General features: G+C 37.3%; 1 protein-coding gene, 1 long non-coding RNA gene and 1 other non-coding gene across 3 annotated transcripts; 2 read left to right on the top strand and 1 right to left on the bottom strand.

Moving 5' to 3' along the window:
• The first annotated feature begins 81 nt into the window (after window positions 1–81).
• Window positions 82–3763, top strand: LOC112086714. The gene is made up of 8 exons (XR_002899583.1): window positions 82–566; window positions 1002–1192; window positions 1274–1495; window positions 1729–1760; window positions 1840–1916; window positions 2901–3047; window positions 3152–3285; window positions 3515–3763. It is a non-coding gene; the product is annotated as an uncharacterized LOC112086714 (long non-coding RNA).
• A 1131-nt stretch (window positions 3764–4894) lies between these two features.
• On the top strand, window positions 4895–5907 carry LOC112084882 (glutathione S-transferase T2-like). Its single transcript, XM_024153984.1, has 2 exons — window positions 4895–4916; window positions 5465–5907. Exons 1-2 carry the CDS (start codon window positions 4895–4897, stop codon window positions 5905–5907), a joined length of 465 nt encoding a protein of 154 aa, XP_024009752.1.
• Window positions 5908–9966: 4059 nt separating this feature from the next.
• On the bottom strand, window positions 9967–10074 carry LOC112087163. Its single transcript, XR_002899929.1, has one exon. It is a non-coding gene; the product is annotated as a small nucleolar RNA R71 (small nucleolar RNA).
• Between the last annotated feature and the right edge of the window lie 2293 nt (window positions 10075–12367).

Consider the following 12367-nt stretch of genomic DNA (forward strand, 5'->3'; position numbering starts at 1 on the left):
TTTTATCTGTGTTTTCTCTGGCCGATGCCGGCTGGTTGTACTATTTCTTTGTTTTCAATTTGTTGGTTTTTGTTATAAATATGGTTTTCCTTGATCTTTCGGGAGACTTCTCCTTCTACGATTTTTGCAATTGTCTTCTCTTCTTTTGGAAGAGCGTCTTTCTGGCATTTGGATATCCAATCAATTATGCCATTGTTAGTCCGTTGAGTGAAATATCTGGCGGTGTTTAAAAATTATCCCGTTTGGATAATATTCAGATCTATAAACTGCCTTGGATTTACTATTTACAAAACGCTAGCTCTTTCAATTTTGTGTTGCTTTTCCCAACTATTGACAACTATTAGTGAGAACGATAAGGGCTCATCGGCCAGGTTTCACAACGTTATTGGCCCTTGGTTTAAGGGAAAAAAATTTTGGGTCGGGGTTCGATTTTTGCTCGAACATTTTTTGCTATCTCTCTTCTTCCACCGAAAGACTTATTCTCTCTCGACACTTATCAAAAGAGAAAATCGAAAACTCCTACCGCCGGAATCGAGACTGCCCTTGATCTCCGATCGATTAGCAAGGTACGAAATCTCTGACCCTTGATATGTTGATTTTTTCATTTGTTGGGTTGTTTTTATCGAAAATAGGGTTAACTCACTTGGGGAAAAATTAGGGTTCGTCGGGTTGATTTAAATTAAGGGTTTTTGTATCGATTAGGTTCTGTCTGTGATTCAATAGTTGTTTATGTAATCGATTCACATATTGCTCTGAAATTAGGATTACTCAATTGGGGAAAAATTTGGCTTCTTCGGTATGTTTTAAATCAGGGATTTTTGTATTAATTAGAGTATGTATGTGATTTAACCCATGAATTTATGTATGTATAATGATCTATGTCTCTCTCGTTGAATTTACTTGAACCCATATGTGTAACCTATTTTCATCATTGGTTCAAGTCTCATGTTCGTAGGTTTTAGTTTATCTCTCTTCTTTTTTTGTTGTGGTTGCGAGGTTAGCCATGCCGATCAGCTACAGCGAGTCCTCATCTGAGGATGAAGCAATGGCCAACATGGGCTGGACGTACGCGGATGCTAATTACGGCATTCCGGCAAGATGCTTCTGTGGTTTAGGTATTAAGCTTGTAGTTTGTACATGCGGACTGAATTGTGGACGAAAGTACTACCGTTGTTCCGCCTGGTTACACGAGGTGAGTTGAACACTGTAATCTCGAGTTTCTATGTTTTGTTTGTTAGCAATTTTTTAATCTAACTATAAGTTTTGTTATAAGGGAGTGAAGAACATATTTTCAAATGGTGAGATGAGACTGTGACAGAGCAGTTCAAGAGAATGGCGATAAGGATTCAAAAGCAAAAGGAGAGGGTTCAGGGTTTGACAGACTTGGCCTTAAGGGTTGACCGATTCTCCGATCCCAGCATTGCAGAAGTTAAGGAGAAGCTCTGAGTGCTGCATGGAGAAGTTTCAAGATTGAAGCAGGACTTTCGTAATGAAGGTGAAATCCCTTTGTTGCTCTGTTTTCTTTGTGTTTTTGCGGCTCTCTCCTATATGTTTAAGTAGTTGGAATATCTACATAAGTGTTTAAGCGGTTATTTCTTTTAGTTTGTTTCTGCTGCTGTTGTTGTAATGTAAGACAAAACCTGTATGGTTATTGCTTGGTTATGCATTTGGAGAATGTATGTCATTCATTTCCGAGAGTGTTTGGTTATTCCTTTGTTGCGTGTACAGGCGTAAGAAGAACATGTTCTTCAATCTTCAAGGTAATTCTTCTTTACTCTCTTTGTTAAATAATAGATAGTTAATGCTTTCATTAATAACATGTTCTGTTTTTTTGGTAAGGTTTGATTACTCAATGGAACTAGGCGAACAAGGTCCTTCAAGCTATGCGAACCAGATCCTTCAAGCTTTGAAACAAGGTTAGTCATGTCTTCTACTCTCAGTTAGCGTACGTAGTTAGCATTTAGGATTGTTAGTTTCTTGTTAGGTAAATAGTTATTGTCTTTGTTATCAATGCTTGACTGATTAGGTTTGGTTAAAGTTGTTAGGTTAAAAGTTAAAGCATATCTTGTCATGGTTAGTTCCTTGGTTGAATAGTTAATGCTTTCATTGATGACTTTTGAAAACTTTAACACTTCTAACTTACACGTCACAGAATAACATAAAACACATGACCAACTTTTTTTCAAGCACTTGAACCCTTCTCTAAAATTTTTTTTCAAACACTTGAACCCTTCTCTAACTATTTTACATTCTTAAATCTTTGACCTTCTCTCTTAAGAAATCCTTCTTAAATCTTTCACCTTCTCTCTTAAGAACTCCTTAAGACTTTCACATTCTCTCTAAAAACTCTTTCTTAAACTTTCGGTAACTCTTCACTCTTAAGCAAACTCGTTTTTAAACTTACACATTCTCTCTAAAAACTCTTTCTTAAACTCTCGGTAATCCTTCACTCTTAAGCAAACTCGTTTTTAAACTTTCACATCTATCTACTCTAATAAAAGTAGAAGTTTGAGGCTCCTAAAGGTGTCCACATCAGCAGGTTTTAGTTTAGTTTCAAGTAGACACGTGGCATTTGTGAAATCGCAGCTTAATCGACAGTTCTTTGCAAATTGCCACGTCAGCAAGTTCACACCCACGTAAAAGAAAAGAACTCATTCCTAATTAGCCGTTTTCATACTTTCGTTTCTTCTTCCAAATTCAACGTTTACCATTTACCAAGACTAAATGATACCTCTTCGTATTCTACATCCACAAATATTGATTCCAACAAACCATACATATGTTATTGTTCTTAGGATGTCTTCTAGGATCGAAGAACCGTGAGGTTTGTACTTTTTGCTTCATATATACCCAAAAGATTTTCATTTGTAGATTTCTAATTTTGTGACCAAATCATGTAGACAAGTGAAAGGCATTGAGAAGAACGGCGAGAGGTTGTGGAGGAAGAAAAGAAGGGATCATGTGGCATGCCAGTAGAAATTTTAATACCATGGTTAGAGACACTCAACTACATGATATAAGTGGTGAAGATCAAGAAAGGAAAGAAGGTTCCGACTTTGAACCCTAATTATCTAATTTTCAGATATTCAAAATTGTTATGTAACTTCATAATTTGTAAATAATTAAGGATTCCAAATATTGCTTCTGACAGAGAAGGGGGTGCCGATGACTGAATGAGAAGGTCTACTCTTCGCTGATTTCAAAACTAAAGCCTTCATCTTTTGCGTCCTTCGACTTCTCCCTTATTTCAATTTCATATTTCGTTTGGGGTTTCAGTCAATTTTGGTATGTTCACATAGCATCTCTTTTCTTTTTCGAATATTTTAAGAGAAATTAGATACCCTAATCTCTTGGAAAAATAATTCAGCTGGCGCACACATAAAAATGATGGAATATTTTAACTTCTATATGTTATTGTAGTTTAACTTCACGGTGGTATTCTATGTATTGTAGTGCTTAGCATCTTGCAAAATAATCTATAATTAACACGTATTATCTTTTTGTTTGTTTGCAGAGAAGCATGATATAAACCACTCTCCATCCTCTCCCCAGCCTGGTTAGGACCCAATCAAGGGATTTTTTTTTTTAAAAAAAAATCTTACAAAAAGAAAGAGGATATTTAAAGTTAATAAGTATGTCACAAATATTCTATTTATGGCTAATATATGAAGTCATGGCTGAAGGTCTGAACATCTAACTCTCCAACTTCTGAATTTTAGTTCATAAAAAGTGATCGTAATGTACATATTTAATGGAATATCATATCCACAGATTTAGTGTTTTGATGGTCAATCAAGATTTGAATTCGTATTCTCACTTAGATGCTTATATGGTTTTAACTAATGTCTATGTACATAGAGGTGAATACAAAAAGCTATTAACAGCAATCCAATCAGCTCTAGCAACGTACAATATCAAAGTAGGCATGAAATATTTTACCTCTGTTAGCTAACAAGCCTACAATTACTTTTAAAGAGTTTCGCATGGTTCGTGCTCCATTAGAAATTTAGTGTAATAAAAAAACTACTTCTTGATTGTGAAAGTATAATCGTGGTTTAAATAATATAGTGGGATGTGATTGCCCATAAGTAAAACAAATAATGAGCCAAGAAGTCTAGCGTAACTTTATTAAGTACGAGCTGCTGAGTTATTATGTGATGTATGAATCTGATTTACTTTGACTTAAAAAAAGTATGGTATCTCATTTGTGTAAATTATACTATGATATAACAGAAACAAACTATCTCCTTTTATTAGTGTAGATTAAGGGTTAAAACACAAACTTTACAAAACGTTAAAATAAACTGTGTAAGAGAAAATTGTTAGTACACAGATTCGTAGGACAGTGTGTGATAAGACTACAAATGTAAATTCAATTTCATAAATTACAATACATTGATTATTGTCGTTTGTCGTTGTATATATAGAGATATCGGCTTATAGAGCTCAAAACCTTACTCCCGTACGGGTAACTAAATGAGTCAGCGGCTCGATAACCAAATCGGTCAACAGCAAAGAAAACCAAAATTAAGTTTTTCTTACATATGTTCGGTAGAGATTATGTTTTTAAAATACAAATAGACATTTAATAAATTAAGAAAATCTTATTCGAATAAATATTACCATCCAAAATAAGCATTTCAAAATTATTAAATTCAAACTTATCTTCTTTTATCAAAATAATCCGCGCGTAGCGCGGACCAATTACTAGTTCTCTCTAAAAACTCTTTCTTAAACTCTCGGTAACCCTTCACTCTTAAGCAAACTCGTTTTTAAAACTTTCACATTCTCTCCAAAAACTCTTTCTTAAACTCTCGATAACCCTTCACTCTTAAGCAAACTCGTTTTTTAAACTTTCACATTCTTTCTAAAAACTTCTGGTATTTATCACAACATGGGCTCTCCAAACACATATGGTAACTCGCATGGGTTTGTAAACCTATTGAATAGCCAAGAAGAGAACCCATTTTCATTTTCACCAACTATAGATCTTGATTCTACCCAATTCCCTACGTTTAGCTCGCAATATTCTGAAGATGCAAATGCTGTGAGAAGGAGGAAGTGGAGTCCCATACAGTGGCAGATGTAAAAAAAAATTAGTTGGTGCATAAATTTATAAACAAAGGAACAAAAATTATTGGAGGCAATTTTTTATCTTTTAATTAAAAATATTGTAATTAAATTTATCTAAATATTTTAAAAAAAAAATAAAAAGAGTAGAGGGCACATAACCCCGTTCCTACTTCACTACCTTCGGCCCTGGTCCGATAGAAGACATGGTGTTAATAACTGCTTGGTTGAACACCTCAAAAGACCCAGTGGTCGGGAATGACATGAGCTTTTTGGTCACGTATCAAGCAATACTTCAACAATAGCCCCTAGTTGGTCGGGTTCCCAAATAGAGAGGTCAGCCAAATAAAGCAAAGGTGGGGAAGACTTAATGAACAGGTGTGCGAATTTGTAGGCTGTTATGAGGCTGCAACGAAAGAGCTTTCAAGCGGCCAAAACGATAATGATTTAATAAAGTCAGCACACCAAATTTTCTACAACGATTACGGGTTCAAGTTCGGGCTAGAGCATGCGTGGAGGGAGTTACGTCATGATCAAAAATCGTGTTCAGCCTCGGCAGAGAAGGATGGTGGGAAGGTGAAACGTAGAAAGGTAGAAGATGGAATAAAAGGAGTTTCGAGTTCCCAACCTGAAAGTAATGGCGCTGTCTCAATGAGTCGAGTGCCTGGAGTGAAGACATCTAAAGCCGCTAAGGGTAAATGGAATGGGAGCACTACAAATGCTGAAAGCTCAGAAGGCAAGGGTTTAGCGGAGTTAGAAAGCATGTGGAAAATTAAGAAAATCGATTTGGAAAGGAAAGACAAGATTTGCAGAAAATCTTTGAGGCTCTCCTTTTAAAACCCGAGCCAAAATCAGACACAGAAATAACATTAAAGAACAAATTACTGAATGACATGTTGGCATAATGAGTTAAGTGAATGAGTGGCATTGTTATGTATTAGAGCATCTCCATCCCTTATACTTATGAGGGGTTGTTAAACATTGTTTAATATTAAATTTGACATCTTAAAAAAATATTAAACATTGATTATTTCTCTCTGCCTCTCCTTCTTCCAATTACATGGCGCCATGTGGTTATATACCCACTAAATGAGGTTCTTCCACAAAAGTTTATGAATCCGGGATATAAGCTTTTTTCCCTTTTCTGAATTTTTTTTAATACCCTTAAAACCCTTACAACCCCACTATATCCTTGCAATGGAGATGGTCTTAGTCATTGTATGACTTGGTCTAAGTGTTTTGCGTTAGTTCTGTATTAATTTCAATAAATTAATGTAATGGTTGTGTATTCTTTGTTATGTTAATGCTTAGCAAAAGTGATCTATGTTATAATGACAATCTGTTTTGCCATATTCTTTAACTTATTCCATTCATTTTTTATTTGTTTGGCATCATTGGTATGAGTAATGGAGAGGTGGCCCACATACAAGGAAGGGTCCAAAATGATGTTCAGACTCGTGTTGTGATGTTATGTGATGTGCTACAAGGTGAGGGAAAAACTTTTACCCTTAGTAAAAACAATTAAAACCGCAAGTGCACAGCTAATCAGTTGTAGTACTTAGAGATCGAATCCACAAGGATTTGTGTGCCTAGTATTTTTCTACGGTTTCTAAGTTTATGTCTAGACTAAATCGGTTTTAGGGGTTAGTTGTTTGTCACGGGTTAAACTAGAACTAAAGAAAGCAAATGGATCTATCCTAAAAAGCAAGTATAAAAATCGAATGGAAACAAGATGAAACGAGTAAAATTCAAACTAAAGCAAATAAAATTCAGATCTAGAAGAGCAAGTAAATATTAATTGGTTTGTAAACTATGATTAAATACGCTGGACTTTCGGGAACTCTACAGGGATCATAATCGGTTTCAACACTAGGGATTTTAGATTGGGATTGACGGATATCGAAATATTAGGGTTCTAGAGCTAGAGTTCAGCGGTATGACTATGTCACTGTCGTGATCATAACCAACTGTTTCTCGCAACTCTGACCAGTATGTTTCCACTCTGGCCTTGGAGGGGAGAAAACGAAAGAGCTGCACAGGACTCGCCAGTACTCACGATTTCGCCGCAGGTAGGTTTCCACTCATACGGAAAAATCGTCTGTTTCATTTTATGTCTGATACTTAATGAAAATTTTCGCAACACTAACTATCTAGATCAGATACGAGGTGATCAATCAAGCATACATGCATTAAAGATGAGAATAAACAGAGAACATAGTTAAATCCCAGATCTAAAAACCTAGATGTCTCAAACAATTATGAGAACCCCTTTCGGGAACCCTATGCCCAACTTGGGATCTACTCAGCCATGGCTGAGGTCGACATCATCATTGATTTTAATGAAAGCAATCAAAAACAGTAAACAAAAGAGATGAAAGAAAATTTCTCTATTGATGAACTCAGAGTTGAAGAATCGTCTCTAAAAATCGCATAAAATGGCTGGAAAAAGGGTTTCTGTAAAAGTATGAAAGGTGATGTCTAAAAACGACTTAAATGACAAGTATTTATAGTTTTCAATACTACAGGGTCTCTAGGGTTCCGGAATTAAGGCTGGGAAATGATTTGGGCTTCAGAAATGGAATTTTTAGGTCAGAGATGCCTGGTCGCGGTCGCGTGGGCTGTGACCATGGGGAATGAAGGCTTGGCCGCGGTCGCGTGGCTCTGGCCACGGTGGATAGGCTGCTGGCCGCGGTTGCGTGGGCTGCTGGCCGTCTTCGAATCTCTGGGACAAATGGAATATCTTGAGATCCAACCGTTGGAATGTCCCCAAACAAAGTGAATTTGAAAGCTAGTTGAGTCTTCTATTAGTTGTCTAATTTTGAGGGTGATCAGAAGGTGAGAAGGTTTTCGTCTCTCCATAAGAATTCTGACGGTCTGAATTTATCCAAAAGAGTTTTTTTGTTCCAATTTGTATCTCTTTATCCCAAATTACCTGAAAAATCTTTTAAAATCCAAAAACATAGAAGTCCTTTGAAAACCTTTGAGCAAGTGCCGGGACCGCAGCCAACACCTATTTTCCCGCGGGTAGAGCCACCGCGACCGCGGACTTTGGTCGTTCACTTTCCCGAAGACTTAATTAAAGCCCAGATCAATTCCTTTCGTTATTTCTGAAGCCCTAAGTGTTCAGAACCACCCCAGAAGCTATAAATACCCCCTTTAGGTCATTCCTAAAGGTGTGGAGACGACATAAGATAGAAAGAGAGAGAGATTTCGTGGAACCCTAGAGAGGAGCCGCCGCCGTCGATCCCGAAGAAGGAGCCGCCGCTGGAGAGCATCATCGCGCCTCCACCTGCAACTCTGTTCTTCGTTTTTCTTCCTTCTTTTCTTTAATTTCCTGCAACTTTCAATACTTTGTGATGATTGTTTATAATATGTTTGAGTAGTTACCCAGTTGGGTTTAAAGGGATTGTTCAAAGGGAATTTCATGTGTCTTTGATTATGAATCGATAGATTTAGGATTTATAATCTTCTAGATGTTCTTTGTTTGCCTTTAATCTTACTGCGTGATTCTTTGCTGGCCACTTAGAAGCCGATCTGATATGATATGTTGCGAAAGCTTTCATTGATTGTCTGAACTAGGGTGAAACGAGCAGTTCTTCTATAGGAGTGGAAACCTACCTGTAGTTGAGTTGTGAATGTTGATGAGTCTTATTCTGCTATTGCATCTTCTCCCTTCCAGAATCAGAGTGGAAACTTACTGATTAGGGTTGCGAGAGATAGTTGTTTAGTGCTGCGAAAGTAGGCTATTCATACTTCCGTGCCTCGAGTTCTAGAACATACGTACTTGATTACCTTTATCACTTGTTTAAAATCGACATAGCTTAGACCATGAACCCCTCAAAACCCCTTGAGCCCCAACATTTGTCTTTAATTGTTTACAGCCTTCTAGTTTCAATCGATTTTTACCTTCAATTCTATTTGCTTTTCATTCGCTTTTACTTGCTTCAATTCGCCTCTTGTTTAATCGATTTTTACTTGCTTTTATTTGCTTTCACTTTCAATTGCTTTTACTTGTTTAGCTTTCTAGTTTAGATTTAGTGACAACAAAAACCCAAAACCAAAACCAAAACCTTTTAGTTCTAATCTGATTTAAGCGTTGCGTTGAATTCGTACTGAAACAACTAAGTCTCTGTGGATCGATACCCTAAGTACTACAGCGCACATCTGTGCACTTGCAGACATTTAGGGGTTATAAATTTAAAACCTGAAGCTTATTAAAACGAAAACAAACAACCCCGTTTACAACCCGCTTTTGCTCGCATCAAGTTTTTGGCGCCGTTGCCGGGGACTTAAATTTGTTTCGTTGCGAATCCCAGCTTAAATCCATTAGAACACTTGTTTACTTTTACTTTTTCTTTTGAATTTTTCAGGTTTCTCTGAGATGAGAGACCGAGAACATGTTCCCGGAACTCTTGGTGATCCACCAAATCGTGTGGATGGTGATCCAATCGACGATGATGACCTGACTGATGATGAGTTTGAAGAACCGATTTATGATGACAATGAGCTAATCGGATCGGTCAAACACAAAGATGATGATGAACTGATTGGAAGTTTCGATTCACTCAAAAAATTCATGGGAGATCGAAGAGCTATTCAACCAGCCTTACCTGAGGATGGCAAAACCGAAATTAAGGTACCCCATATCCATTTAGTTCAACAAAATCAATTCTCTGGTTATTCATTCGAAAACCCGATAGACCATATCGAGACGTTCGAAGAATTATGTGCAACCATTACAGCAAATGGGGATTACCACAAGTGTAGTCTTTTCCCATTCTCTCTTAGAGATAAGGCCAGCAAATGGCTAAAATCTCTGCCACCTGCTTCACTAAAAACGTGGGCAGCATGTAAAACTGTTTTCCTAAATCGTTTTTACACTAGAAATCTTGCAAATCTCTTAAGAAAGAATATAAGAACTTTTAAACAAAAAGAAGATGAAGATCTTTTAGATACTTGGGAAAGATTTAGGGAATACCAAAGAGATTGTCCACACCATGGATATGCCGAGGAATACCTGCTAAGTATCTTCTATCGCGGTATAACTCCAGAGTTACGACACTCTTTTGATATAGCAAGTAATGGAGATTTCACAACTAGATCTGTAGAAGATGCTCACGTTTTCATTAAAAATTTGGGAAACAGCATCCGAAATCAAGTAACCTTTGGTAATTCTGCACTTCCTGAGAAGAAAGAAGAAATTTCAGAAGTTATAAAGTGTCTCCGTCACATAATGAGTCATCTTGGATTGCAACAACCAAATAGGGTACACAATACGTGTAACTTTGATGGTTGGGACAACCCAATGGATTCTTATGATCAAGGGATGATGAACACTGCAGAAGTATATCAAATTCATGATGTTCCATTCGTTTCTGATCACCGCGGTCGTGGCTGTTCTAACCGCGGCCAAACAACCTTTCACCGCGGTCGTGGCTGTTCTGACCGCGGCCAAAACGTCTTTCAAGCCTGGTTGGACACCACCTTCTGAACCAATCTCGGCTATTCAATCTAATCCTGTTTCCTATCCTAGTGTTCCCTCTTCTGAAGCTGAAAACCTAAACAAAAAGATTCTAGAGCTTGAAAAATCTATGTCTCAAGAGATTAGTGATCTTAGATCTGAACTAAAAGAGATGCAGAAGGATTCTGATACCCTCCTTAACATAATGGTCAAAACTAATTCTAAAAAGTTAGAAAATTCTGAAGAGGAGCTAAGTGAAAATTCTTTCGAAAGCTCAAGTGAAGCAGATCCCTCCGATCATGTGAAAGCTATCACACTTAGGAGTGGATTAGCTTACAAAGAGCCAGAATTTCCTAAAGATCTCGAAGTTGAGGAAAAGGGTAAGGAAAAGGAGAAAGAAAAAGAAAGAATCACGAATGAAGATGTTGAAAAGGAAGTGGTAGGAGAAAAGGATGGAGAAGAAGTAAGAAAAGATTCATCCCGAGAAATCCTTGGAGAAGACCCAATTCCACCTCAACCAACTAGTGTCTACAAACCTAAACCTCCATATCCTAGAGCCTTAAGAGCCCCTAAGAAAGAGAAAGAAAAAGCTAAGCTGAAAGAGCTAATCGATCAGTTAAATGTGAGATTACCTTTTGTAGAAGCTTGTGCTATGATTTCCGCTTTAAGAAAATACATGAAGGGTATTCTAACAAATTCTTTAACTCTTGAAGAAGGCGTTATGATGATAACCCATGAATATAGTTCTATCCTGCAAAGCCGAATCCCTGAAAAGAAAAACGATCCTGGAAGCTTCGCACTTTCATGCACCATCAATGATGTAGCTTTTGAGCGTGCCCTCTGTGATTTAGGATCTAGCATAAACATGATGCCTCTTTCAGTAGCAAAACGTTTAGGACATCACACTTTCAAGCCCACTAAAATTTCTTTAGTATTAGCTGATCGTTCTGTTAGACAACCAGTAGGTATCTTAGTAGATGTTCCCGTCAAAAACGAAAAATGTTCCATACCAACCGATTTCGTAGTTCTAGAACTAGAAAAAGAACCTAAGGATCCACTTATTCTTGGACGACCATTCCTATCTACAGCCGGAGCCATAATCAATGTTCCTGAAGGAAAAATCGACCTTCATCTAGCCGGCCTAGTTATGCAGTTTGACATGAACAAAAGTTTCGATAAACCAACTTTGGATGGCAAAATTTGTTGGGTTGATGAGTTAGACGGAATTATTGAGGAAGCCTATGAAGATCTGCTTCTAGACGACCCTTTAAGTGTCACGCTTTCACCCGAAAAAAATGAACGCAATTTCCTTGAAGAAATTTCAAGTGAGTGCACACGTATGCTTGATAAATCCGAAACTTATAGGAAACCTCTACATTATCTAGATCTTAAGGACCAAACAAACCTTCCTACACCTCCTAAAGACACTGCTGCAGCAATTAACGATCCTTGGAGTGAGCTTAAAGCCCCTAAAGTCGAGCTTAAACCTCTTCCCGTCGGACATAAGTATGCCTTCCTTGGACCAAATTCTACTTATCCTGTCAAAATAAACTCTGGTTTGACAGAAGAAGAAACCACAATGCTGTTGACTGAGCTGAGAAAACATAGAAAAGCCTTAGGATATTCACTTGATGACATACCTGGAATCTCTCCAGATCTTTGTATGCACAAGATAAATCTAGAGGATAATGCTAAAAACTCAATCGAAAAATCAAAGGAGACTGAACTCTAATCTTATGGATGTTGTCAAGAAGGAGATTATGAAGCTTTTAGAAGCTGGAATAATCTTTCCTATCTCAGATAGCAATTGGGTTAGCCCAGTTCATGTTGTTCCGA

Source organism: Eutrema salsugineum, unplaced genomic scaffold (genome assembly GCF_000478725.1).
Source record: "Eutrema salsugineum unplaced genomic scaffold, Eutsalg1_0 scaffold_9, whole genome shotgun sequence".
Taxonomy (NCBI): domain Eukaryota; kingdom Viridiplantae; phylum Streptophyta; class Magnoliopsida; order Brassicales; family Brassicaceae; genus Eutrema; species Eutrema salsugineum.